Source organism: Triturus cristatus, chromosome 2_2 (genome assembly GCF_964204655.1).
Source record: "Triturus cristatus chromosome 2_2, aTriCri1.1, whole genome shotgun sequence".
Taxonomy (NCBI): domain Eukaryota; kingdom Metazoa; phylum Chordata; class Amphibia; order Caudata; family Salamandridae; genus Triturus; species Triturus cristatus.
Window position 1 is genome coordinate 1,243,780,941 of NC_140582.1, and position 26,943 is coordinate 1,243,807,883.

Here is a 26,943-nt window from a genome sequence, read left to right on the forward strand (position 1 = left end):
GTGCACAATGCATAGAGGGAAAGGAGGTTGTTTACAATAAACATACTCTGACCGCAAAACATTAAATAATTGCAGGAGTAAAAATCTGGTATACTTACTTCTATGTCCATGCAACCAAGGATCTGTGGGGGAATCATCGAGGGAGCTCCGCCGTCGATTAGGAGAACATAAGCCTGCCATTAAAAATCGAAAAGAAAATGCCCCTCTAGTTATTCATTTCTTAAAGGAAGGACACACCATCACAGATTTTAAATGGTTCATTATTGAAAAAATAGAAGGGAATAAAAGATTAGGGGACCTTACATTGAAACGTAAGAACCGTGAACAATGGTATATCTCAATATTGAATACTATCCGTACAGGTTTAAATACAAAGGAGGACTGGATTAGGCTAATTGAATAAAGAATAGTAGGTTATATTTACAAAATGCTTTCATTATCATCACTAATGGACTGGGGCGTTTCTTATGTTTATTGATATTGGTGGTGTACCGGCAGCCTCCTTTCTCGGTAACGTTAGATATTCCTTGTTCTCATTAGAAGATTGTTTTCACAAGCACAATAGGGTTATATTCTCATTTCCCCCTTTTGTTGTCGTGTTTATCCTTTTTATTATTTGTTATATTAATATTTATGGTAAAGTTTGAAGGAGACAACAATATAGGTAATGTTTAGGAGATTGTTAATACGTTATTTCATATACGAAACTTGCTTCATATGTAGTTAAATTATTGACATGAAAGATAAAAAATAGACAGTTATAAGTAATTAGATGGATGAAAAATTCCCTTCTTTTTCTTTTTCTCTCTATAACGACATCGAAAAAACTCGAGTGGACCCCACATGTATTTTAGCATTAGACGTTGCCGCTTTAAGGAACGGGTCACTTTAAGAAAAGCAGGAAATGATCTCAATAACGTAACTCCGTAGCCACGTAAGCATCCCAGCTGAATTGTATTTCGGAAATGTTAGGTATAAAATAAACGACAAGTACAAACTCGTTTGACTCCTCTAGCATTGACACAAAGCACAAAGCAGGGGATCGAATCACACGCGATTATCTTTGGTCATAGTATTTCAAGGTACGTACAAGTAGTTAAAGTGCGCCCTGTCTGTCAAGAGCATGTAGTAAATTTACCCATAAAAATACGGGGTCAGTGCTAAAATGAAATGGGTGTTTGTATCGAATTTTATATTGAACGTTAATGATAATTATGCACCATTTTGTGGTCCATTTGAAGAGTAACTTCAGGACGTCGAGTATAACCAAACGGCTCTCAACGTGAGGCCAAACAAATTGGATTGATTAAGCAATATCGAGTTGAGAAATGAAATGATATTTAAATCTATGCCACCTAGAGGTATGTTTTTAGTACATTTGTATAGAAGTTTCCCCCCGCGTTCTTTCACTCAGAATAAATGCTCCTTCAAAAAGGAGTGCCAGGCAATATCGAACAATGTAGACCGTGGGATGATATTTAAATTCACGCCGTGTAGGGGCCCGCATTTAGTATGCCTCTGCAGAAGTGGTTCTCTATACACAATTAAAAAGTTCTTATAAAAGAAAGATCTTCCTATATCAAGTAATGCAATTGTATTATGTTATATGAACGTTCACAGCATGATTAAGGTTTTGCATTGGTTTACATCCAGAAAGAGGGTTATAATAACAGTGCTATTTATATTAGGGGTAGTACCTTTTTATAAATACTATCAAATGTGCCATGATAAGAACAATGGGGTGGACGGATCTTTCAATATAATATGGATTTGCACTATAATATTTAGTATAAATGAAAAATAACTAAAGCACGTGGTACATACATTTCGATTTCTTACAGGAAGACTTATAAATGTGTAGATTTCGCCACAATTATTATTATAATTATTTTAGGTGAGAAACCCGTGGCCCTACTTTGGAACATATTTGGTGGTGATTACTAATGTAACTCCATTTAAAACCATTTGTTGATAATTTATCGGCAAATTTATAAATAGTTCTTTTCATACATACGAAGGTGAGTGTATATTTCCAATATGAATATGAACCTATCCATTTATCCTCAATTCAAAAACAAAAACTGGAAATTAATATATATGATTCCATTTTCCCACTAGACCGAAACTCTCAGAAACGATTGAGAATTCGCAAAAATAGCTGGATATAGATGGGCTACGGGCAATTTTAATTATATCGGCGATATTATAGGTGATGTCATTAGCATCCTATTTCCCATGTGATAACGGTATGTATTACATGGTAGTACAAATTGATTTAAAAAGTATAAAAATGTATGTATGATGTATGAGTAATATATTGCGTTAGATTGTAGAATATGAGTTGTTAACGTCCCCTTTAGTATTAATTGTATTCCCCCAAAAATTCTTGTGTTGACATTAAACCCAATTAACAGCCAGATTGACACATTGACAATAGATTGTAGGATTGTTGTGATTAGAATTATTTAATTTTTTTGAAGAGCATTATCTTAATGGTATTATTGTGCATTATTTTGTTATTATTATCAAGGTAATAAAATTGAGATCAATGTATTTAATAATGATATCACTGATTATAGCGAAGTAATGGGAAGCTAAGCATGTTTTTTCTTGTTTGTTTTTAATTAGGTGTAACAAATAATACGTAAACACTGGTTGCGAGAGAAACAAGTATCTTTTAATGTCCTGATGAAGGTGGTACTGCAATAATCTTTTTCCACTGAAACGCGTCGACGCACACTTCTGTTTTGGGTTATATCCAGGAACTGCCTCATGTCAAAAAACAAATAAGAATCAAATGACTGATGGTGTGAATATATTAGATTCCTGTCTGGCAACAATAACCTCTATTTGATGAATTTAAGTGTTTCACATCAGTTGTTTTCCCTCATGATGATTTTTAAATTCTTCTTTTAACATATATCCATTGTCGAATATTGTAATTTTTAGTATATTTTTATATTTTTAATACATTTTGACTGTGGTACAATTCGCAAGTTCATGTCTTTGTGTACATGTGGTTGTTATTTTGGGTTTCTATCCTTGTTTTTGTCCTTACCTATCTAGGTCTTGTTTACATAATAGGAATATGGTTGATTGGGTATGTGTGAAGATCTTATTATAAACAATTAGGTCCAATAGAAGTTTTTCTTTTTGGTTTACCATAGGGGTTTAGTGTCTGGCAAAAGCATGCACCGGATTATTGGCATCGTGTCGAAGGTTGTCTTGCCTATGCGGTTTTCAGCTGTCAGTGTGAGAGCCACTGGAGTTGTGCTGCTAAGAAATATGCTTCAAAGGCAGGAGCCCCCAGCCCTCCTTGATCAGTCAGGAGATACAGCTTAAACAGGACTTCTCTGTGCCGGCCCGTTCCTCAGATGAAGGAGGTGAGGTGGGTGTCCAATTCCCAGAAGAAGGGGCAAGGAGGAATAACTGGAAGGTTAGTGAAGTGACATAGCAGCCTTGGAACAACAATCATTTTAGCTAGAGCCACCCACCCGATGGGGGCCAGGGCAAGCATCTTCCAAAAGTTCACCGCCGCCCTAATGCCTGCCAATGCTCTGTGGTGATTCCCTTCGTAAATGTCATTCGGAGAGTGGTACAGTCAAACTCCAAGGTACGTAGGAGTATCATTGCTCTAGGCAATTCTCTGGGCCCTAATAGTAATGTCGAGGGGGCTAAGTGGATAGATCGTGGATTTGCCTCAGTTGACTCTGAGGCCTGAAACCTCTGCAAACTCCTGCAGCGTTGTCCATATTGGGATCAAGTCAGATGTTATGTCACATACGTATATGAGTAGGTCATCCGTGTATAATGATACGCTATGTTATGTTATGTTGATGATATATTTAAAGCGCAGCGGTTGCCCGGGGGTGTCCTGGTGCTAGTTATGTCTCCATTAGGCTAAAAACGGAAGACAGGTTTTATTGGTCAAATAGCCAGGTTTTTAAGCCTTTCCTAAAAGTTAAAAGGTCTGTGGCATTTCCCAGGTGAAACGGCAAGTCGTTCCAAGCTTTTGCCGCACCGTGAGCAAAACTTCTACCACCCCACCAAGCTTTTTTTGTGTGTGGCACTGAGACCAACCTGGCACCCAGTGAGCGAAGTGTTCTTTTCGGTATGTACCAATGGAACTGCCGTTTAAAATAGTCGGGTCCTGCACCTCGAAGCGCCTTAAAAACCAAACAGAGGGCTTTAAAACGCACTCTGTTCCTTACTGGGAGCTAGTGCAGTTTTTTTATTTCCTTGGATATGCGAGAAAACCTGGATGTGCCAGTAAGCAGTCTGGCAGCTGCATTCTGCAGCAGTTGACGTTTGTTCAAGAATCTTTGTTGCACATTTAAATACAGATCGTTGCAATAGTCCAGCCTTGACATTACAAGAGCCGTGACCACTGTTTGCTGGCTACCCGGGGGCAGGAACGACAGTATTTACCTGAGCGTTCTAATCACATAAGTTGTTTTTGATGCCACTGAGATTACTTGGTGACCAAAGGTAAGACTCTCATCCACTATTACTCCCGAGTTTTTAACCTTTTTTGAGGGCATACGGAGAGAAGCCATTGAGTCCCGGCCACCAGTTTGATGTCCAGAAGTTAGTGTCATTGCCAAACAGTATGACCTCGGTTTTACCAGTATTGAGTTTTAGGCAGTTCTTTGCCATCCAACTCCCAACTGATATCACACAGTCTTGAAAGCGTTTATCCATTGCCACGTCCTGGCCGGGTAGCAGAGACACCAAAATTTGGGAGTCATCCACATACGAGGTGAGGCCAAATGCACTGATAATGGGGCCAAAGAAGAAACTTACATGTTAAAAAGCGTGGGACTGAGAGAGGACACTTATGGAACCCCACAGGGCAATGCAAAAGGTTTAGACTGGTGTTATCCCAGTGCAACCATTAGTCCTGTTGGATAGAAAAGATCTTAAAGGATCCCAAGCTTTCCCAAGGATCCCACATGCCTTTAGAGGGTCCATCAAGATGTCATGATGGACCGTATCGAAGGCGGCATACAGATCCAATAAAATCAGAGCTGCCCCGCCACCCCGATCAACGGCTTCCCTGATCTCCTCTGTGGCCTTAATAAGAGCGGACTCGGTACTATGTCCCACTCTAAAGCCATATTGGGAGGGATCCAAAGCTTGCGTCTCAGCTAAGAAGGTACTTAATTGTGTATTCAGGATTTTTTCTATCAATTTTGCTGAGAGCGGAATCCTGGAAATAGGGCAAAAGTTATTTGGATCCTTAGGGTCTAAGCTGTTTTTTTTTTTTTTTAGAAGGGGCAGTATAGAGGCCAATTTCCAGCGTATAGGAAACTTCCCTGTTACAAACATGCCATTAAAGATTGATGATAGTGATGACGCTATGGACTGTGCCACCTATTGGGATAACCCAGGCTTCTCCTTCCCGACGCATCTGTATCGCCAAGGGTTCTATTGCCAAGGCAAATAGTAGCGGGGAGAGGGGACACCCCTGGCGTGTACTCTGCTCCACCTGGAGTGGGGCAGAAATATATTTGTTAGCCAAACTGCACCCTTGTCGTGAGGTTCTTGTATAGGAGTTGCATATATGCGAGTAGGGTTGGACCCACATCGTTCCTCCAGAGAACGGCAAACATATAGGACCATAGAAGAGAGTTGAAAGCTTTCTCCAGGTCAAGAATTAGGCACGCCGCTCTCGGGAACTGGGGACCCACTCTGTCCTGTATATGGAACAGATTGCGCAAGTTTTGGGATGTGTTACATCCTGGGATTAACCCACACTGATCCGGGAGAATCAGTGGGGAAAGGACTTGGGGGTACCGATCTGCTAGAATTTTCTCCAGGAATTTACAGTCTGCGTTCAGCAGTGTTATTGGTCTGTACGAGGCAAGGAGTTTGGGGTCACGGACTCTCTAAGTGAGCCCGGTAGTTCACCCCACTCCGATGCGTCCTCATACATATCTACTATTCCAGGGACCAGTTGGCTTAAGAATGTGCTGTAATATTCAAGTGTAAATCCGTCCATGCCCGGGGCTTTATTGCGCCAGAGCGCGAATTGTGTGGGAGACATTCGCGGATCCTAACTTTTCGTCAATGTCATCCCTTTCTTCCGCTGGGATTCATGGAATAGTTATGGGTCGTAAGAAGTGTGCTATTAGCAGTGGGTTGTCTTGCCCCAGGCCTCTGTAGGTGTCTTACAAGTCATGAAAAATGTGTAGAATCTCTACTTACGAATGTCGGGGAGTCTCCGCCCGGTCGACCAGCTCTGTGATGGGTTTTACCTCCGTGTCTTGTCCGGCAGAAGGGTCCCCGCTCTGTCCCCTCTTTATGAGTCCTTACCGCATGCGCTCTGAAGTTGTATTTACGTAGATCCCTTAATGTCGCTGCGTACGCTGTCTTGGCCGTAGCTATTTGTGCCGTTGTGGCGCTACTCGCATCTGCATCTTTTGTTAATGTCGCCAATGTGGTTTCAGCGCGCAGAAGTGTGGTTTCTAGTGTTTTCCGGACCCCCATTATCTGTTGTATGCACTGCCCCCTAGCGACTATTTTAAAGGCATCCTATTCCAGAGACCTGGAGGTCACTGTATGGGCGTTTGTCCTGAAGTATTCACGAATACTATTCTCCTGGTCGTGTCTGAACACTTGATCAGTGAGACATTCCCGTGGCAATTTCCACGTTGGTACTGGGGGTGCCTCCATCTGAGGGTCAGGATGTTGGCATCATGATCCGAGAGGACCCGGCCTAAATAGTCTGCGTTTTGAGCTTTAGGGAGCATTGATACAGAGCAGAGGAATCTGTCCAAAACACGTGCAGGTTATGGGGGATTGAGTGGAAGGAATATAGTAGAACGTCCGGGTTCCAGGACTGCCATACGTCCACTAGCGCCCATTGTGCCACCCATGTTTGGAATCGCTCTGCTTGTTTATGAGCCAGGGAGTGTGCAGGAGGAGGATGTCGAATTGAGGGTCTAGCGTGCAGATGTAGTCGTCCCCTAAAAGCCACGGCGTTGATGTGTATTGGGCTAGTACCCCATCGAGGTGTCCCCAGAATTTGTCCTGACCTGCGTTGGGATCATATACACTCCCTAGAAGTATGGGTTGGCTTTCGAGGAGCCCCTCCACGAGTGTGTAACCACCCTCCTTGGGATCGTGCTTTTGGTTTCCTGGAAGGGAGTCCCTGGTCGGAGCCAGATTAGGGTGCCCCGGGCAAAGGCCGAGTAAGTGGTGGCATAAATGGTTCCCCACCATTTCCTTCGCAAGCGGTCTGCCTCTGGGGCTGTTAAGTGTGTTTCCTGTAACACGGCTATTTGCGCGTTCTGCCTTTTGATATATGAATAAACTGCGTATCTTTTGCGCACAGTGTGCATGCCTCTAACATTGATCGTTATGATCGGGATGTCTGTATTGGAAAGCTTGTTAGGCATTTGATGTTGTTTGTGAGTTTTGTATTCTTACTGCCGGGGTCAGTAAGTTGCCTAGGGACTCCCCGCATCTCTGCCAGCCATCTAAGGTCTGTGGATCTGCCCGCCTGCACGCTATCCTGTAGGATATCTGGGTGAGTCTGTTAGGGGAGGGGGTGTAAATGCAATGTGGGGAAACCTCCCAACTAAAGGGACCTGTCGCTCGGGGCGACACATCCAAACTAAAAGGTGTATTCATACTTTAGTACGGTATCTGAGGGTGCGTGGTCTCTTCTTGTCTCTAGCGGTGATCTGTGTTGCCCTTTGCAGCATGAGTATGCAAAATACTGTGCCGGGCGGGTTCCTCCATGTATTGTGTGATAAGCACGCTAGACGGGCAAGGTGTGCCCTGTATGTTCTTCTATTTAGTACGTTCTAGTCAAGAGCGTGTCACTCGAATTGCACTCCAACGGAGAAATTAATCAAGCGAAAGTTCTGTAATTCGAATAAAGTTTTTATTCAAGTGAATCCATTCAATAAGTCCTTACGAGGACGAAGTATTCATAAAGTTTCCATATCACACCGAGTGTATTAAATGTCATAACTCGATATAGCCCATGTAGCCCAATGCATTTCGGGCCAATGTGGCCCTTCGTCAGGGGCAGCACTGAAATTAGAGGATACAGGAGAGCAGCTTTAGTTAATATGTAACAACATAGTACAAATAAAGAACAAACAGTGAAATGAAAATTACATGATTGTATACAAAGCGACTAAACTGATTGATGGAAACGAGATGATAATGCTGGTAGTAAAAAGGTGCCGTTTGTGAAGAAATTATATATCTGGTTTGCATGTGTGGTATTGTAAAAATGGAAGATGAAGAGCATGTTCGACGATATAGTTGAAACAAGAAAAGATGTATGTGAAAAGAGGGAAGCCCAAGAAAACCGTTGTGCGTCAGTGCGCAGTGAATTTAAAGATACGTGCGGGATATGGATCTACGGTCAAATACATGAGTTATCAAAAATAGTGAGTGTGAGGGGAGGTGGATGAACAAGCAACAAAATCATGAATGCAAGGGTGAACAGGGAACGTGTAACGAGTTGGAAACCCGTGTGTAGAATACGGGGTAAAATGTAAAAACACTTACGTGATGCGAGCTTTCAATTCGGTAGTACTCGCTGTTCGTGAGCTGTAGGCGTTTGTTGGCGGGTAAATCTACTATGTGACGTAAGTGATATTTGTACTCTGTGACGTGCTTATCGCCACGAATCAAATGTCAGACAGCCAAAACTGGCCAATGACATAGTGTATCTGGAGGGTACACCTACAAACGTATAGGGAACGTGTAAATGCGTCGAAAGACGGTAGAACCAATGAGATGGATCGAAGTTTGTAGGAGTTTGAAGAGTTACGGGTGTGTCTGTGTTAGTGACGTCAGGGATAGGTGAACAACCGATCGACAGTGAAAATTAGAAGCCTGGTGAAAAGCATCAAGAGATGCGTATGTATTGGGACGGTAAAAAGTGGTGCAAACGGAGAACCTGAAACAAAGTAATAAACTGAAAAAAAATCATCGAGGTGAATGGGCGGTCGGAGAACAGAAAGTAGTGCCAACCAAGGCAATTGTGTAAAAATAAGATGTGCACGTAAAGGAAGAGGAAGTGTAAGGAAGTTCACATGTGTTATAGTGGTGAGTGAGAATGAATCGGGAATAGTAGTAATGAATCAAGAAAGATGGTGGGAGTGATCTTCTCGTCTGCACCCATACCTTGCTATACCAGAACTACCTTCGTTTAAACCGGAGTGCGCTCAATCTCTATTTAAATTCACTTCTATTTAGTACCCCACAGACAGGTCATCATGATAATGTTCAGTGTCCAGAGTCTTGCATGGCACTAAATGACTTGGGCGATCTGGATGTGGTCGAGTGTCCTAGCCCATATGAGCGTGTCTGTGGAGTTACTATTGGTGGAGTGATCGAGCAATCCCAGGAGGTATTTCTGCCACGGATTTCTTCCTCTGGTGTGTAGAGGCGGGGGCTTTTTTCGTCGTCAGAGCTCTCTGCTATCTGGTCAATCTGTGCTGCCGCCTGCAGTGCCCTCCTGCATTTGGCTATTATTTGCTCTAGGTCTGGGGAGCTTCGTGTGAATTCCATTGTTTCAGAGTGAGTTTCTTCTCAGGGCGTCTCTGGCTTTTGGGTTCTCGAGTCCCCTGCTGCGTGCCACTGGTTTTGGTACCCTGTACGTGCTGTGTTGCCCGGTCGTGTACTTCCTTGGGATCCGAGAAAAAGTGCGTGCGGCCCTCATGCATAATTTTCAGGCGTACTGGAAACAGTAGAGAATACTGAATGTGCTTGTGGCGTAGCAGGCGTTTAATCTCTGATAACGATGTGCATTGCCGCTGGCCCGCTTTAGAGTAGTCTGGTAACAACATGACCTGTTTATCTTCGACCTGGAGTGGTCCGTGTTGTCTGGCTACCTGGATGACTGTGTCCCTGTTGCCATGATGTAGTAGTTTCAGCAAGAATGGTCTGGGCGGGGTGCCTGGGGCCGCTCTGCGGGCTGGGACGCGATGCGATGCGCCCTCTCCACCGAGAAGAATGGGGTCAGATCCGTTGCCGGCACAACGGTTTTGAACTACGTTTCCACATAGTCTATGGGGTCCAGTCCCTCCACTCCTTCCGGTATATTGAGTATCTGTATGTTACTGGGGCGGGAGCGCCCTTCTAGATCATCTGCTTTATGTTCGAGGAGTTTCACTCGCGTTTGGAGGTCACTTAGGGTGGTTTGCTGGGACTTTACATGGGGCTCCAGGGTTTGTATTGTTTTCTCCCCTTGCTTTACTTTGTCTGCTAACTTGTGGTGGTCGTCACGCAAGAGGTTCAGGTCCATGGCCAGTGCTCCAAATCTGTCTTCCATGGTGACTCCGGAATGTTCTATGGCCACCAAGACCTTGTCCAACTTGTCCGACATGGTCACAGTTTGTGTTAGCTCATCTGTTGCCCGGGTAGCATTAGTCTCAGGGGAGGTTCGTCTGGTTGGGCCTGATGATGGCCCAGTGGTGGCAGCACGTTGATGCCCCATAGTGCCGTGTAGATGGAGGCTCCTGGTGGTTTGAGAGGAGGGTGGGGACAAGTAGAGAATGAGTAACGGCCCGGGTAGTGGGCTGTCGTCAGGTGAGTTGGCTGGACTTGTCGATCCAATGCCCTGGCTAATGGAGTGCCTCTGCCTGAGTGGCTGTGCCTGGTCTCCAACAACACGGGGTGGCACCCCACCGAGTGGTGTCTATGGGGCCAGGTACAGAATCCGGCATGCAGTGGGTGCCCGTCATCCTCCTATGGTGGGCTGGCATGCGTACCCCCTTACCAATCACTCCGTTGTGCGTGGTGAGTGCTTGCCATTCACCGTGTCCACCAGGCCTGACAGGGTGCCCAGAGTGCAGTGTGTGCCTGCTAGTGTTCCCGTGTACGCCGCTCCTCCTGCTCCCCCATCACGCGCCTCGAGGACTAGCACCGTGCAGACAGGGGGCTGTATGTGAGGCTCAGAGGATGACTGCGGCTGCACGAAGGTCCCTTGTGGTAGCGCCGACCCGCAGGGGCACCACTCTCTGGGTCAGTGGTGCTAGCTAGGTCACCCCGCTGGGCCGTATTCGTCTCCGAGGATGAGCTAGGTGACTGGCTTGGGATCAACTATGGCCTCCCGGGGTGTGACCCTGCTGTGCGTCTCGAGGCCTGGCGCTATGCGGCTGGGGGGGGTTTCAGTAGTATGCGGGGGGGCCTGAAAGGTATAACGTGGTCACTTATCCATGTCGCCAGTGTGCAGGACGCCGCAGTGCACGCTTAGTGGGTATCTCCCTAGTGCACCTTTCCCTTTGCCCTCCCACCATGCGCCTCGAGGCCTGGCACCGTGTTGACAGGGGGCTCCAGATGTGGCGCAGGGGGACGAAAGTGGTGAATAGTGGGTCCCAACAGCCGCGCCAGTTAACGGGGGCAACGTTCTGCGGGTCTGCAACACCCTCCGTATTGTTCTGCCTTTGCGGCCGCTACCCAGGTGGGTCTAGGCCTCGGATAAAAGTCTCTTATGGGTGGGGACCCTTCAGGGAAGCGTGGCAGTGTTGCCCCTGCTGTAGTTTGTGGCGTTGGCGTGTGGTGGGTACAGAGCCCTGTTCATCTTTACTGCGCCTCCGGGGGCGAGTCAGGTAATCAGCACCCAGGGCCTGCCATCAGCATGGGATGGCTTCAGGCCTCTTGCGCCTTTCCCCGGCTGCGCGACTCGGGGCCTGGCGCCGTGTGGACGGGTGGGCGCTACTGATGTGCAGTGGGGTCGGAGGAGTATTGTGCGGCCTTTGATGCTCTCCGCGTGGGCCAGCTCGGCTCTACAGTTGTTGCGTGAGAGCGCGGGATGTCACACCGTGTCTCGCAGTGTTGCGAGAGTTGCCTCTGAGCTTTCCACCGAATTGCTCCCCGCTGGGGCCCGCACTCACCTGGGGTCCCCATGGGGCGATGAGTCTTGATGCCGGGTTGCAGCCGCTCCTTCACCAGCAGCCGTAGCGGTAGGCACGTGTCGCTTCCCAGGAGCGCTCCAGGCCGCGGTGCCGGAAGGGAGGCCTTAAGCAACGATGACTCGTGGCCATGTTGTTTGCCAGCCTTTCGTCCCCGGGTACGATTCCACTGGGAAAATCAGCTCTCACTCGGTGATTTTGGGCAGGTTATAGCATGTCTGTGGTTCAGCGCCCCTTATTGCTATTGGGGCACGACATCGGGACTCCGTCGGCACCTGTTAGCTTCTGTGAGACGGACCGCTGCTCGGAGCCTCACACAGACACGTCTGCCATCTTGGCCTCCCTGGCCACGCCACCTGATCGATAGTGGTTCTTATTGGTAAATGGCTGTGTGAGGTAGTGACGTGGAGGTTGAAAAAGGAGCAAGACTGAGGTGTTGGCATCCAGGAAACACAACAATGGACTGTTTAAATACATCTGTCCTTAACAAATACTCTGGTCGAGAATGGTAACAGACAGTTGCATGCGTAAAAAACCTTAGCACGCCCTGGTTTCTACAATTTATTATCAGAGTGTGGACACCTATGAATTAGAAAAATTAAAAGGCATCAAGGAGAGATTCCATGACCAAGTTTACTAATGTCACAGCTGATGGTAAATGTTGATAAAAGTACTCTGACCACAAGAAAAGTGTACATCCTCTTTAAGTCACTGCGCAGACCTCAATGATGCACCTCATGCATTATACTCTTTTTGACGTTTCCCTATGTTGGATTACGCATGGGGGTTTTGGGGAGTTATGTCAATGTGGATGTCTCTGGGTATGAGGTATTTTTTTCTTGTTTGCTTTAGGATCCACAGCTATGTCAGGAATGATTGAACAAGGTGATTATACATGGTCCAAAACAAGTGCTTTTGGTGGGTGAGAGCTCAAGACGGGAGATCCAGGCTCCATGTCATTCGTAGTCTACAATACAGCTGTGAATCCGGGAGGCCTTTCACCCATGGAGCAGGTCCGCACAGGATTGATGGAGAGCATAGTGATAGATGAGAAAGCACTGGAAGCGCTAATCGAGGGGCACAGTGAGAAAGTATGTAGGAAAGAAGTCACAAGGTGCTATAAGGACATGGTCAGCTGGAAATGTGATAAGGAAGAGAGGGTGGGGCATAAAAGAGGAAGAGACAAAACAGAGGTAGGCAATGGAGAGGGTGAAAATGGACAAAGGAAATACAAGAGATAGCTTAAAAGAAGAGCAGAGAGAAATACTGCACAGGAGATAGGAAAAGCATAATGGGAAGCTATCGATGGGATGGGAGAGGAAAAGTAGGAGATAAGTGACAGAGAACAGAAAGAAAACTGCTGGGAAAAGAATGGATAAGATGGTCAGATATAATGGAAAGGAAGAGAGAGGAAGCAAGAGGTAGGAATGGGGTGTGAAAGAGAAGGAGCAGTGGATGCACTTTTGTCAAAACTGTAGGAAGGGCGGGCCAATGTTGCATATCCTGACTGGAGTCTACACCAGGAAACCGACTTAAAATAGGACAAACTCCCCCGGAGTACTGATGGCAGGGACACTGTAGTGGGTAGACCACCGCCTATGATAGACTGCAGGCAGACTAGGCCCAACTATTAACTCCACTATCCAGGGTTTCTTATAACGGTTGTATTGGTAATAGTGGCGTAACAATAGCCCCTGTGGTACTGCGGGTCCCTGGCCTTACAGCTCCTGACAGGCTCAGAGCATGGGGGCTCCCTCCATGTACTTTGCAGGGGGGACCCTCAAGTTTCTCTACTCCACTGCCCTTGACCTGACGCCAGCCTGCACCTCGGTTAGAACATGGTCCTTGTGCACCCAGCCTTGGAGTCGATTTCATATAATTTTGCTGAGAATTTTGCTGAGAATTTTGCCTGCTCCATCTGAAAGGGAAATATGCCTTAGTTGAAGGATAACTACGGTCTCCTTTCTTATAAATGGGTACCAGGGCCACAGATCACCAGGAATGGGGAATAACATTGCTAGCTAAGGATGGATGAAATACCTTCGTAAGCACTCTGGTCCCAGCTGCAAATCTTCCTGAAAGAGATCAGTGGCCGTAAATTCGGCCTGGTGCTTTACGTTTGTTCTTACTGAGCAGCGCCCTTTGTACTTCTGGTGGTAAAATGGCCATCAAGGGATAGTTGTATGCTATTACTCAACAGGATGTTGCTGATTTTAAAATGTCTTGTAGCTCATCTTCTATCACTCAAATCTCTAATTTGGTTTTGGTTTTGTAAAGCCTGCGGTTAATGTTGCTTCTGCTTGTTGGCCCAGCCAGCCAGAATCTGTGGCTAGATAGTTCTCTTTGTATACGTCACTTCTTTGAGCTCTGCCCACAATGATTCCCCCACAATCACCAGCCGTGCCTCTCACTCACATGTATTTCATTTGTTTTAGAGCATCTCTCATACCAGTGTAGGTTGCCAGAGCACTTTACATCAAACACACACATACAGGGACAATGAATCATACGTGTTGTTGGACTTGGCCCTTTTTTACAGGGTCATCCCTGACCTTTTTGCCTTCCTCCTGTATTTTCCCTGACCTGTTGTTGGCTGTTTTATGACTCTGGACACTTTACCACTGCTGATCAGTGCTAAAGTTCATATGCTCTCCCTATTGTAAATTGATGTATGGATTGGTGACTCGATGATTAGCTTATTTGGTTTACTTGTCAGACCCCAGTACACTGCACTGCATGTGCCCAGGGCTTGTATATCAAATGCTGCTGGTGGGCTTGCAGCACTGGTTGTGCCCCCCACAGAAGCAGCCTGCAAAGCAAAGGTTCCATACGTATATTATCCGGAAGTCTAATCCAGAGCTGGGGGATCACGACTGAGAAAGCCCGTCCTCCCATGGTGGTTCTATTAAAATGCGGGCAGGCCAGCAAGCTGGCCTCATTTGACCGGTGGTGCTGACTCGGCACGTAGGACTTCAGGCATTCTGTGATGTATTTAGGTGCCATTCCATATTTGGCTTTATGCGCAATGCACAGACCCTTGAACCTGACCCTCTGTCTAGTAGGGAGCCAGTGCAACTGTTTCAGCAGGGGGGTGGCATGTGTTCTTCTTGGGAGATTTAAAAATCAGCCTTGCTGTATCATGTAAAACTACCTGGAGCTTCCCCATAAGTTTTTCAGGGAGCCCTATGTATATTTCGTTACCATAGTCCAAGCGTGACAGTATTATAGCTGTAACGACGGTACGCATAGTAGAAAATGACAGCAGGGTACCGAGCTTTCGAAGTTGCCGCAGTAGACTTGTGCAGCTCCCCACTACCGCCGACACCTGATTGATTAGGGTAAGTTTGGTATCTAATTTGATGCCAAGGCTCTTTACAACTGGTATTGGTGTCAGGGTGGTACTGACCTCTTGGGGCCAGAAAAGATTTGACCAAGGTGAGGCATCTGTAGTTAAAGCCAGCACCTCTGTCTTATCTGGATTCACTTTCAGCGAGTTCGAGGTCATCCAATTCATGGTGAACCGTAAGATGTTCTGGACATTGAGCTGTGCTTGGGGACAGTTATTGACTCGAACTATTAGCTGGGTGTCGTCAGCATAGTTGAACACCTGACAGTCTAATTTTGCCAGTGATTCGACCAGCGGCTGAAGATAAATAATAAATAGCAGGGGGGATAGCGCTGAGCCTTGTGGGACCTCCCAGCATAGGACACCCTGCCTAGACCTGCATTCCCTTAGTTGTATTCTTTGAGACCAGTTTTCCAGGAAGGAAGTGATCCACCGTCCCACGAACTCCCAGCCCCCGAACACGGGACAGCACCTGCGCATGGTCCACCGTGTCAAACGCGGCTTAGAGGTCTAGTAGGATCAGTGCCGAGGGAATCTTCTTGTCAGCTGCTAGCCTCAATTCATCCAGCACTGAACGCATCACCAACTCAGTGCTGTTGTGGGCCCTGAAGCCTGCATGTCATATATGTAGCAGCTGATGTTCTTCCAGGACGGTCAAGAGAGTTTTGAGTACATGTTGCTCAAGGACTTTCATCAAGAAAGGTAGCTGGGAGATATGTCGGAAGTTTTTCAGATTGCTCAGGTCCCCCCCGGCTTTTTTTGGCAATGGGATCACCACAGCTTCTTTGAATTTTTGAGGTACCCTCCCTGTAGTTAAAGAGAGATTTAGTAGGGATAGTACCTCTGACCCTACTGCCGAGATGACCTTTTTAAACACCAGAGGGGGGCAAGGATCTTCGGGAGACCCAGACTTTACTTTGGCCACAATGTGGGCTAGGCACTTAGGATCGAGTGTCGGGAAGGTAGAGTGCAAGGTACCCAGGGGCTCTGGTGAGTCCACCACTATTAGGGGACAGGGAGTAATGCCGGTATTGTTTATTTCAATGATAATGTTTTTAACCTTGGTCAGGAAGAAATCCCTTATCCTTTCACATTCTGCTTGGTTTACAACAGTCCTTTGTTCTTTTGTGCGACTCAATTCCTTGAGTATGTTAAAAGTCTCTTTCTGGACGTTTGACGCTTCCCTAATCCTCCCTTCATAGTACAGTGATTTAGACCTAATGGTTGATTTTTAGGCTTGCCTGAGCCAGCGCATTCGCTGGACTGCGAACATTTAGTAAGTGGGTTTTCAAAGTGCTACCTACCGGCTTTTGCTGGCCTAAAGCTTGCGTTCGCACGAGCGTGAACGTGCACAGCTGCCAGCTTTCAGCACCCGAGGCGCCATCTGAAGCGTGAGTACTTTCACTTTTGGCGCTGCTGCGCACACACCACTCGCGTGTTTGCCGGTGCGCATGCGCACCTCTGCTTTCACTTTTGCCGTCTTTTTTTTTTAACTTCTCGCTCTTCAAATGCAAAGCACCTTGAAGAGATCTTCTTAATTTTGAGAAGAATTTGACTTGCATTCAGGAAATATTTTTCCACCAGCGTGCAAAACGGGTGCATCTTATACAAATGTAACCTCAATTTCCCAAGGCAGTTCTGAGCAAGAAATGTGTAAACATAGATTTGACACTGAAATAACGCTAAAACCAACCCACTGCCGATTACGAAAAAAGAAACCAAAACTGCAATCGCAAACACCCGTCCCACCCTCCGCGCTTAAAGTGCTCTGTCTTTTATTGTTTTTAACTCTGATTAGATTCTAAATGGAGCACTTGCAAACAACACCTCGAAGCTCTTCAAAATGACGCGCTTCCTGAAAACAGGACGGTGTCGGCCCTTCCAGACAGACACCACCGCGCAACGCTTGTATAATCGCAGTTCAACTGAAGTGTGGTTTGAGCCTGCTGGGGCCAGAAAACACAAGCCTTGGATTCCGCCGTTTTCCTTTGAACTATATCAAAACACGGCCTGGACACGCCCCGTGGAAGGCCTTACCGGCTGAGAGTGGTGCAGTTGGGAAACACATTGGCTGTGCAATATTCAGGGCGCACTCTTTGTGTCTGATGTATAGTCATTGTAGGAAGGTGGAATCTGACTGTATGGTTGCCCCCACTTTTTGCCTGGTGTTTTGCTGGTTTATGACTTAGTTGGACGGGGATCCTGCTATTCAGGGCCCCAGTTTATCTGCTTTCTCTCTAAAATGCTTTCCATGTACATTAGGTACACTTCTAATTGGATTCTGGAGTGCCTGATATGCCCCTAGTAAATGGTATACTATGTACCTAGGGCATAGGTACCTCAGAGGCCTACCAGGGGCTGAAGCATGTATTATGCCATCCCTGGGAAGCACTCCAAAATGGCACCACAGGTCAGCTACTGCAGCCTGTTTCAGGTGGTGCTTGCACCCCTTACAGTGGTATAGGCTACCTATATCATTACTATTGCACACACTTATAAAACCTATAAGTCACTCCTATGGCAGGCCTTAACAATGCCGAAGGCAGAGTGCTTGGTTTTTATGTGAGAGGGTGCCCCTGCATGAGCAGAGCCCCTCTGCAGCGTTTGGAGTACCTCCTCTGATACTGTTTGTGGTGCAGCCTGACCATATACTCTTAAGTGCATTATAACCTTGCAGTAAATACTAACTTTGGGATGGCTGCACGGAAACATGTCGTGTTTGGTGTCAAACGCTTTGGAATACTACCCCCCCCTGCCAGTTCTGGTAGTGGGGGTAGCATTCCACCCTTCTAGAGGGAGTGACATGTTCACACTGGTCTAACCTGGTCGGACTTTCTACAGCCCTGGCATCACAAAATGGATGCCTCTGCCACAGACACGGGTCTGGCCTTCTGCTGCTGACCGAAACTCCAGCAGGGGAGGCCTGGACAATAGGTTTCCTGTCAGGCAGATGTGTATTGGAGCTGGGCGGGAGCACTCTCTGGTGCTTTGAAGTCCTGCACTGGGTGCACACTTGGTGTCCCTGTGCATAGTCTAGTTCAAACCGGGTGCAGGGGCTACCTGCCCCTGCTCTGGCGCGAAACTCGACAAAGGAAATGGGTGTAACCACCCCTCTTTCCAAACCCTCCGATAGGTGGGTTCCTAGAGTATGTCCAACCCCCAAACTTTGTATAAGTATGGGAACCCATACCTTGTGACTTTAGATTACCCTGGACGAAACTCTGCAATATATATCCTGGACCTTTGACGCTCTACTTTGCTTAGAAGACTGAAGAAATCTCCCTTGGGGTCAAGGAGTGACTCCCCTGCTTGGCAGGTACCAAAGAAGCAACTGACCGGTCTGCATCGCTGAAGCTCCCACCGGACACTGAAGCCTTTGCATCACCAGAGGTAGATTTGCAGACTTTCCCGAGGCTACCCTGAGTCCACAGCAAAGCTGAAGCCTGTGGCTACCGTGGGTGATGTGGAACCGTGACCCCTGGACACCATGAACGTTTGCAGCAACACCATCTTCCTGGTCTTCCTTGAAGTTGTGCTTTGGGCTCCGAGTAGCCCCAGCCCTGAGCATCTCCTGCACTGAAGATTTCTGGCCTCCACTCCACGAGTGACCCGTGGGCCAGTTTCCAGTGCGGCCGCTTGAGGCTCCTTCGCGACAGCTAGCCCATTGGCTAGTAGGTCCCCACGAAGGCAACTCCTCTTCTCATTGGGCTTTTCTGGTTGCTCCAGACGTGCCCCAATGCGTCCCCCAGACCTTGCTGGTCTGAACCGACGTCCTTTCTCTGATTCCAAGTGACTTGCCGTTGCCAAGGCTTGTTGTATCCAAACTGGACGCCGACACTGCATCACTCGACAAACTTTGCGGTACAACTCGAATCCAGCTCCTGGTCATCATCAGCACCTCCTGGACCTCGTGGCTGAAGAGTCAAGACACCCGTCAATTCACCTGAAGCACCCGACATCTGTGGGCATTGGTCTATCATGCCCTTGGTCACTGGTAAGTGACCCAGACTCTGTCCCCGCTGCTTTCAGGTTCCTTCCATCCTAGATCCAGGCTTGGATTGCTTCGGACACTTCTCCTCTTCACGGCAGCAGCACGTCCTCGCCAGCTTCCATTGAAAACGATGACGCGACCCGACACCAAAAGACACCTATGCACCCGGCTTCCCTGGGTGAGGTAACACAAATTTTCTGGTGCTCCCGTGGGTGCTAGCCCTAGAACTTCCTAAGTCCAAAAGGGTTTGGTCCTGACTCATTTCTAAGTGTCCCTAATGTTTAAATTTCCAACCGCAACATTGCCCATAGAAGCTAACGGGAACCCGCGGTTGTGTTCACACACTGCACACGGCCCCCGTATGTCCCCTGTGTCACTACCTTGGGTGGTTTCCTGGGCTTCCAGTGATTGTACAGGCTCTAGGCCTTGTGTCTAGTTCAGTCGTGGTTCTTATACCACTTTATTGGTATATGGATTGGTATGCCCCTAGGGCCGAAACGTGTATTTGGGCTATTACTGTTGATTGGTAACTTGTAAATTAAGTACTTCGAGCTCCAGTCTCATAAAGAGACTAGAGGCGTGTGTTTTCTCTTAAATACATATATTTAAAATATATACCTGGTGTGGTTGTCCTTTCATTTGGTCATTCAAGAGATTATAGACTGGTAAAACAAGCTGCTTTACATTCATTCAAGATTTAGCCTGAAGGCTGCTCTCCATAGCTACCACTAGGATAGCTTTCAATGAAGGTTGTCTTTAACATATCACCATAAGGGGTTGTTTGGACTGATAGAGGGTGCCCACTATAACTAGTGGACAGCATTTACCAGGCCAGCTTCTCACAGTCATGTGGACAGACTCACATTTTGATGGTCTACAGTGGAGCCCATGCCATCTTGGCTACACTTTTTTCACCCAACATCCCTCTTACTTAGGCACCAATTGATGAACTGTGAAGGCAATATACTGATGAAAGTAGTAATTGGGGAATGGTGGAGTGCTCCAACCAGACGATTAGGCATGGACAGGCACGACTGTATAGTGGGTGTGTGTGCTGGAGGTTTCATCTTGGCACTGCTTCGTCCTTGGGTAGTATGTGGTCCAGTCAGGGGCCCCTTTTAATATTCAAGAGATTCTGTATAGATGGGTGAAGCAGAAAAATATCTATTCATCTGCATTTATAGTAGTTATTTGCAAAGCGTCAGAGGATTCTTGGTGTAAATAAAAGAGTTGCGCAATAAACACAAATACATTGTTAGTAAAAGATCCAGCTGCTATGTTATATATAAGGTTTTATTAATAGTAAGTCGTAGCTTCTGTCTCTTTTGGTTTTTCATTCTTTCTGCAGATGTTTTCCCTTATAAGGCTAGCCGATACACGGTTTGCCACTGAGCACTAATTGCCTTGGGCTCTCAATGCTGTGTGGCCTTATATGGCTCTGTTGGGTGCCAGAGGGTTGCATTTCACCAGCTGGCATGGTTGTTCCTTTCTGTGGTCATGTGCGCGGTCCATGTCGGAGTCCCAACAGTAGCGCATTTCAAGGACACGCAGTCTCTCCATTGCATCCTGGGAAAAAACGGTCCGCGAGTTGAAATGGAGGTGTCTCCAGTCCCAGGCATGATGCCCAGAGAACAACCACACCAGCTGGTTAAATGCAGGCCGCTGGCACCGAAGCTGTCATCTGATATTACAGGACAATGGTAAAAGGTAAAACGTGTGTCGGTTACCCCTACAATGTAAATCATTTATTGAAAAAATGAAACAATTGCTACATAAGCTGCTACTAATAAAAACATTCTAGATACACCACAACGGTCTAAGCTTTTATGTACACAAGAATCCAGTACACTTTGCAAAAAAAAATACTATAATCTATACGCGATTTGAAGATGAAAATGGGTTTTGGTCCTAAACTCATTAATACAAGCATGATTTACTTTATGCCACAGGAACAACCGAGTTGCATAGACGGCGTCCTATCTAGTAGTTCTACTTATGGTCTGGCAAAAAGAAGTAAAGGCAAAATGCCTGGCGCACAGTCCTGATTCACACTTTGGGAAGTTCACACGGTACCCATCATTGGAGGGTTAGCTGATCGAGGGAGTGGAGTATAGATCTTGGGCAGATCTCAATGATCAATATATCACTACACAAGGAAATTTATGAAATGATGGTCAAACAAGATGATTTTAAAAGACTTAATGGAAAATGATTACAAAGCAAGATACCACCACTAAATGAATGCCCACGGGTCACTAGAAAACTTTGAACACATTTTGTGGCTATATTGACGGTACTAAGAAATTAGAAGGAAAATCGAACCTCAAGTAACAACAAGCATTGGCATAGCCAATAGGTCTCGCCTTTGGGACCTTATAAGTTTTGAGTTCTGCAGCACAATCTCCTTGGTGCAACAACATCAAGTGTTGCATGGCTAAACACTTATACGGGCTCAAAGGTGAGACCTATTGGCTATGCCAATGCTTGTTTATAGAGAGCTAGTGATGTTTTATACTTTTCCCGGGATTCTGGGTCATATGCTTTCCGCCAGTGTCTCTCGCATTGACGTGGGGCCTGTTTTTCCCCTCTGAGTTCTAGCGTGCACCAGGGAGCACCCTTCATGGTGTGCGTTATCCTTTCTCTTTGCATAGGGGCCACCAAATCGAAGGCTTCCCTCAGCCCGGATAGAAGGGTTTCTTACACCCGGTCCGGATCCCCGGTCTGTACCCCTGCATGTAGCGTCTTATTTAGTGCTTCCCTCAGCTTAGCGTCCTCTATTTTGTGCCAGTTCTGTGCCGCCCTCCAGATTGGAGGGGGGTGTATCGGGCAGCTATCCACCGGAAGTTGAAGGCTGATCAAATAACGATCTGACCAGCTGCAAGGTTTACAATCAGTGTGTATCTTAGCTGAGGACGTAGTCCAGATAAGATCGAGGGTATGACCCTTCTCGTGGGTAGGGGACTCCACCAGTTGCTGTAGCCCTAGCATATTCATGGACTCTCCGAACCTGCTAGCTACATGATCCTTGGGTAGAAAGTCCCAATGGTAGTTAAAATCCCCTAGTACCAGAATCTGCTGATATCTGGAGCATAGGTCGCTAAACACTTCATGGAACATGTCATTACATAGTGGGGTTGGTTGGGGCGGACAGTATACCACAACCACCATCAGGCATGATGATTTGAGCCCGATCTTGGTCCCCAGCACCTCCGCCCCATCCAGGCTCGCCTCGACTATTTTCTCGGTGGAGAGTGACCTACGGCAATGGAGTGCAACTCCTCCTCCTCTTTTGCTAGCCTGCCTGTTGTACGTTTAAATTTCATAATCTGGGGGGAGGGAGGCCATTATATCTGGCCGGATGTTTCCTCTGACCAGGTCTCCATTAAGACAAGGAGATCAAGCTTCTTATCCTGGAGGAGTGTAAAGATCTCAAGGTTGTGCTTTTGGAGGGACCGGGTTTTCAGGAGAGCGGTCTTTAGGAGCCAGGGTGCCTCCCACCCTAGGTTGATGGCCTTATCCCCTGGCACACCACTCCTCCATCGGTTTCCGGTCTCTACTAGTAGTTTATTTAGATGGAGATTTTCTTCTAGAGCTTCTGGAAGGGCCAGTGTGTTTGGTGTTTGTTGTAATTTCATGAGTTCTTCTCGGGTATAGACCACTTTTTGACCAGAGTACCTGGCCCCTGGGTCCGGTCGGGCACGGACGGGCGCAGACGGGCTTGCCTTATGCGCACCTTCTGCACGCCAGTTGCATGCCCGCTGCGCGCGTCCGTTGCAGCATCAGTCTTATGACTGTGAGGGAGGCTGCAACTAGCACGCTGACCAAGCCCCGAACGGAAGTAAAGCCAATGTCTCCTCCACGCAATCAGCACACAGCTGTGGTGGACCGGGAGACGGCCTAGGAAGGTGGGCGAGAGCAGGTTTTAAAATACAGGTATGCTTTTGAGTAAAAGTGTGCAAAATAGCAGTTCAATTTAAAAACAAGTACTTTAAAAGTTAGAACTTTACTGGCGCTAGCGAAGCTGCAAGCGCGGCGTGTTCGGTGCTAGGGGCACCAGCTACTGATATATCATCTTATAATCCTAACTGACCCAGGTAACATGGTAGAATTCGAATTTAGAATGCCTGCACTCAGAATGATAAAAAACATCCTTTAGTTGGTTTTAACATTCTGTGTTTGAAAATACCACTTTTAGAAAGTAGGTATTTTCTTGCCTAACTATCCAAGCCTGCCTCTGCTAGGTTGTGTATTCCTTGTCTGGAGTTTGATTGACAGGGGTTGGGGGATTCCAGGAGACAGGGTGAGTCAGCATAGGGTTGAATAGAGAGATCTGCATCTAGATGGGTGGGAGGAGTTGCACCTGGGTCCTGAATAGGGCTGTGCCTTCCCCCGCAATGCTGGCTCCACCCCCTGTGGAGCGTCTGATGTCCCTGGCCCACACTGTCAAAGGAAAGAAGGAGTCTTGTCAACAAAGTGCTGCAGGACTGACCAGAACTGGTTTGGACTAGGCAAAGGCCTCTCTGCCTTCAGAGAACAAAGAGAATATGAGTATAAATACTGGGGCCCAGACCCCAAGACTTTAGATCACTTTGTGAAACAAGAAGACCCTTTGCTGAGGAGAGGAACCAGAGAAACTGAGGAAGAGACTAGCCCTACGTGAGTGCTGTTCGGGGGATTGGCCTGCAGTGGTTACCTGACTGCCAAAGAAAGGAGAAAGGACTTTGTGCTACTTTCAAATCAAATTGTGAAGGATTTCCAAGGGCTTGAGAAAGAGCTTGCCTCCTGCTGAAGTCTCAGGGACAAAAGACTTCAGCAACCAGCTCCCCTGCCTTCCCTTGCTGGGAATTGAAGTGCCTGATGTTGAGCTGGGCCTTCTGAGAGACTGTGTGTCGCTGGGAGCTGGAAGCGCAACTCAAGATGAAGAAGCGTGACGCCACCGCAGCCGTTGTTGTCTCATCACCGGAGAAGAGTGTCGCAGTAGATGCTGTCGCATCACCGGAGAAGCGTGCCGCCGCTGTCGCCATTGCATCACCTGAAGTGCCTCGCATCACCGGAGAAGAATGTCGCCGTCGCAGCAGATGCCGTCGCATCACCGGAGAAGAGTGTTGCTGCCGCCGACGCTGTCCTCGCATCGCTGAGAAAGCGTGCCGCCGCTGTCGAATCGCATCACCAAGGCGCCCCGCATCCCTGGAAAAGAGTGTTGCAGTCGCAGCAGACGTCATCGCTTCACCAGAGAAGCGTGTCGAAGGGCTTTTCGTGGCTCAGAAGATTCGTTGAGTCGCCGCACGGCTGTCGGGCGTGCACGCATCGTTGTCGCATCAAGAAGAAGACGCCATTTTTGTTTCATTGCACCGGATCTTCATCGCATCGCGGCGTTGCGGGTCTCACTGCCACGGAAGCGCAGTAAGAAATCGACACATCACCTCCCCACGCGAAGAACTGACGCATCCCCTACGCAGTAGTAAGGACCCAATGCATCACTGTTCTTGCGTGTAAGGGAACAACGCATCACCATCCCTGCAACACTTTCGTTGTATAGCGTTACGCATCCAAAGGTACATTGAATTAAAGTGTCGCATTTACCATCTTGAGAGAACTAAGCTAATTCTACCATTTTGAAGTATAGTATTGTGGATTTTTGTCGTTTGTGGTCTTGTGTTAAGTCTATATAAAATATACTTATTTTTAATATACAACTTGTGTGGTGTCCATCTGTGGTGTTGTCACTGGATTACTGTGTGTGTTCACAAAGGCTTTACACACTGCCTCTGAGATAAGCCTGCCTGCTCATGCCAAGCTACCAAGGGTGTGAGCAGGGGTTATTTTAGGAGTGTACCTCCTCACCCTGTCTAGACGCATGGGCCCCTATTTTGTCAAAGGTTCCCACCTCTGCCAACTAGAGACCCCCAAATCTAACTTGTGTAAATCAGAGTATAGGAAATGTTACATATGGCATTGGAGACTACAAGGTGTAGGATGCTGGTCACCCACACTAGTAGGCATTTTGTACGAGTGCTTGGTCTGAAGAAGCTCAAACTCAGGACTTAGAACATAAAACAGTAGTCAGCGTTGACTTTACTTATAGGATTTTAAAAAGGGTGACTTTAATTATAGGAATTTATTACTACCCAAACAAACCTTTTTTTATCAACAGCAGTATAATGAATAACTGGAAACAAAACATCACTTTGTAACCTGTACCATGCAGTTTGCATGCATCTCTTTGATGGCAGGTCATAGCTCACTGTGCTAGATTACGTATGCAACTTATGAACTGCACAGAAACAAAAGAATCTCAGTGACAAAATCTCAGTGAGCTCTGCACATAAAATACTGTTCTTTGATATGCATGGTACACATTCTTTGCAGCAGGCATATTAACCTACTGTGCTACCTTAGTTGATTCAAAACTGCCACCAAACAAAACTCCCATCTCTCTCCAGCAGGTACATTAGTCACCAGAGTTATCGTGACACTTTTATTGCTGCCTGAAAACTGCTGGATATACAAGAAACTTTGCAGTGCCAGGCCACAGTAACAAACCCCTTCCCCCTTCCAGCCTCCCAGGGAAACACCTGGTGCCGGGTACGACCAGTCCCGCCTTGCCACCACCCTCCAATGGTGCCCCTCATCCTTACATAGACACTCTCTCACGTGTATTTAATTTCTTATATAGTGCTACTCACCCGAAGTATGTATGGCAGGGTGACAGAGTGCGTTACATCACACACATTATATAGAGACAATGACTCATAAATGTGAATGTGAACGTCAATGTGTAGGAAATGTTACTTAAGACCATGAAGGCTATAAGGTGTAAGAGTCAGATGTCATCCATACTGGTAGGCAGTGGCATAGCGTGGGTGGGGCCAAAATATTTGTGGTGGAAGGGACTCTAGTTACGTCGGTGCTGTTGTCTGCAAGTGCAGGTTATTTTGCCTTGCCTGCCTTTCCCCACAGAAGGGCTGCACGGAGCTGTGCCCTCACGGATCTTCATGGCCTCGGGGAAGGTGGAGGGCTGCTTGCACTGCTTCCCGGTGGCATGGGAGCAGCGACGGCCAGCGGTACAACAGCGGATCGTCTCTTGTGGTACTATGGCGCTGTACAAGGAATTTGTTTCTGCTTTTTGGCAGGTAAAAGGAGCATTTCAAGCCAGAGTTACTCTCTTGCTGCCGGACGTCATGTGTTGGTTTGGGATGGGGGTTGAGCCAACCGGGGATGTGGCATCCATTCATTCTTTCATCCATCATTCAGTCTTTCACCGTTCATTCTGTCCTTCCATCTGTGTGCCCATCCATATCCACACCTATTTAACCATTTCCAAACCTATCCTTCTATCCCTCCTTTCACTCATCCATCCATCCATCCATCCATCCATCCATCCATCCATCCATCCATCCATCCATCCATCAGTTCACTCATCCATCTACATTTCCACCCATCCATCCACTCATCTATACAACCATTTACCCTTTCACCCATCCAGCATCCTTTCACTTGCTCATCCATCCATCCACCCAGTCACTCATTTGTCCATCCATTCACCATTTCACCCGTCCATCCATCCTTTCTTCCAGATCTTCACCCTCCCTTTAACTCATCTATGCATTCTTTCAATCATCCATCCTTACATCTTTCTTTTCACTCATCCATACACCCACTCGCCCATCCATCCTGTCAATCATATATCCATACTTTCATACATCTATCCATACTTTCACTCA

The 26,943-nt window shown here is 47.0% G+C and overlaps 1 protein-coding gene across 6 annotated transcripts in view; it reads right to left on the reverse strand.

The window, feature by feature from the left end:
• The window catches only part of LOC146863493 (uncharacterized), a 289,267-nt gene that overhangs the window by 226,876 nt on the left and 35,448 nt on the right, over positions 1-26,943 (reverse strand). For all 6 annotated transcript variants that reach the window (XR_014978261.1, XR_014978260.1, XM_085642930.1 and 3 more), the window contains exon 3: positions 99-173. Coding sequence is in view for 4 of the 6 variants with exons in the window: in XM_085642930.1 (XP_085499056.1) it covers positions 99-173 (75 nt within the window). In the remaining 2 variants the exon portion in view is untranslated. The remainder of the gene's footprint in view (positions 1-98; positions 174-26,943) is intronic.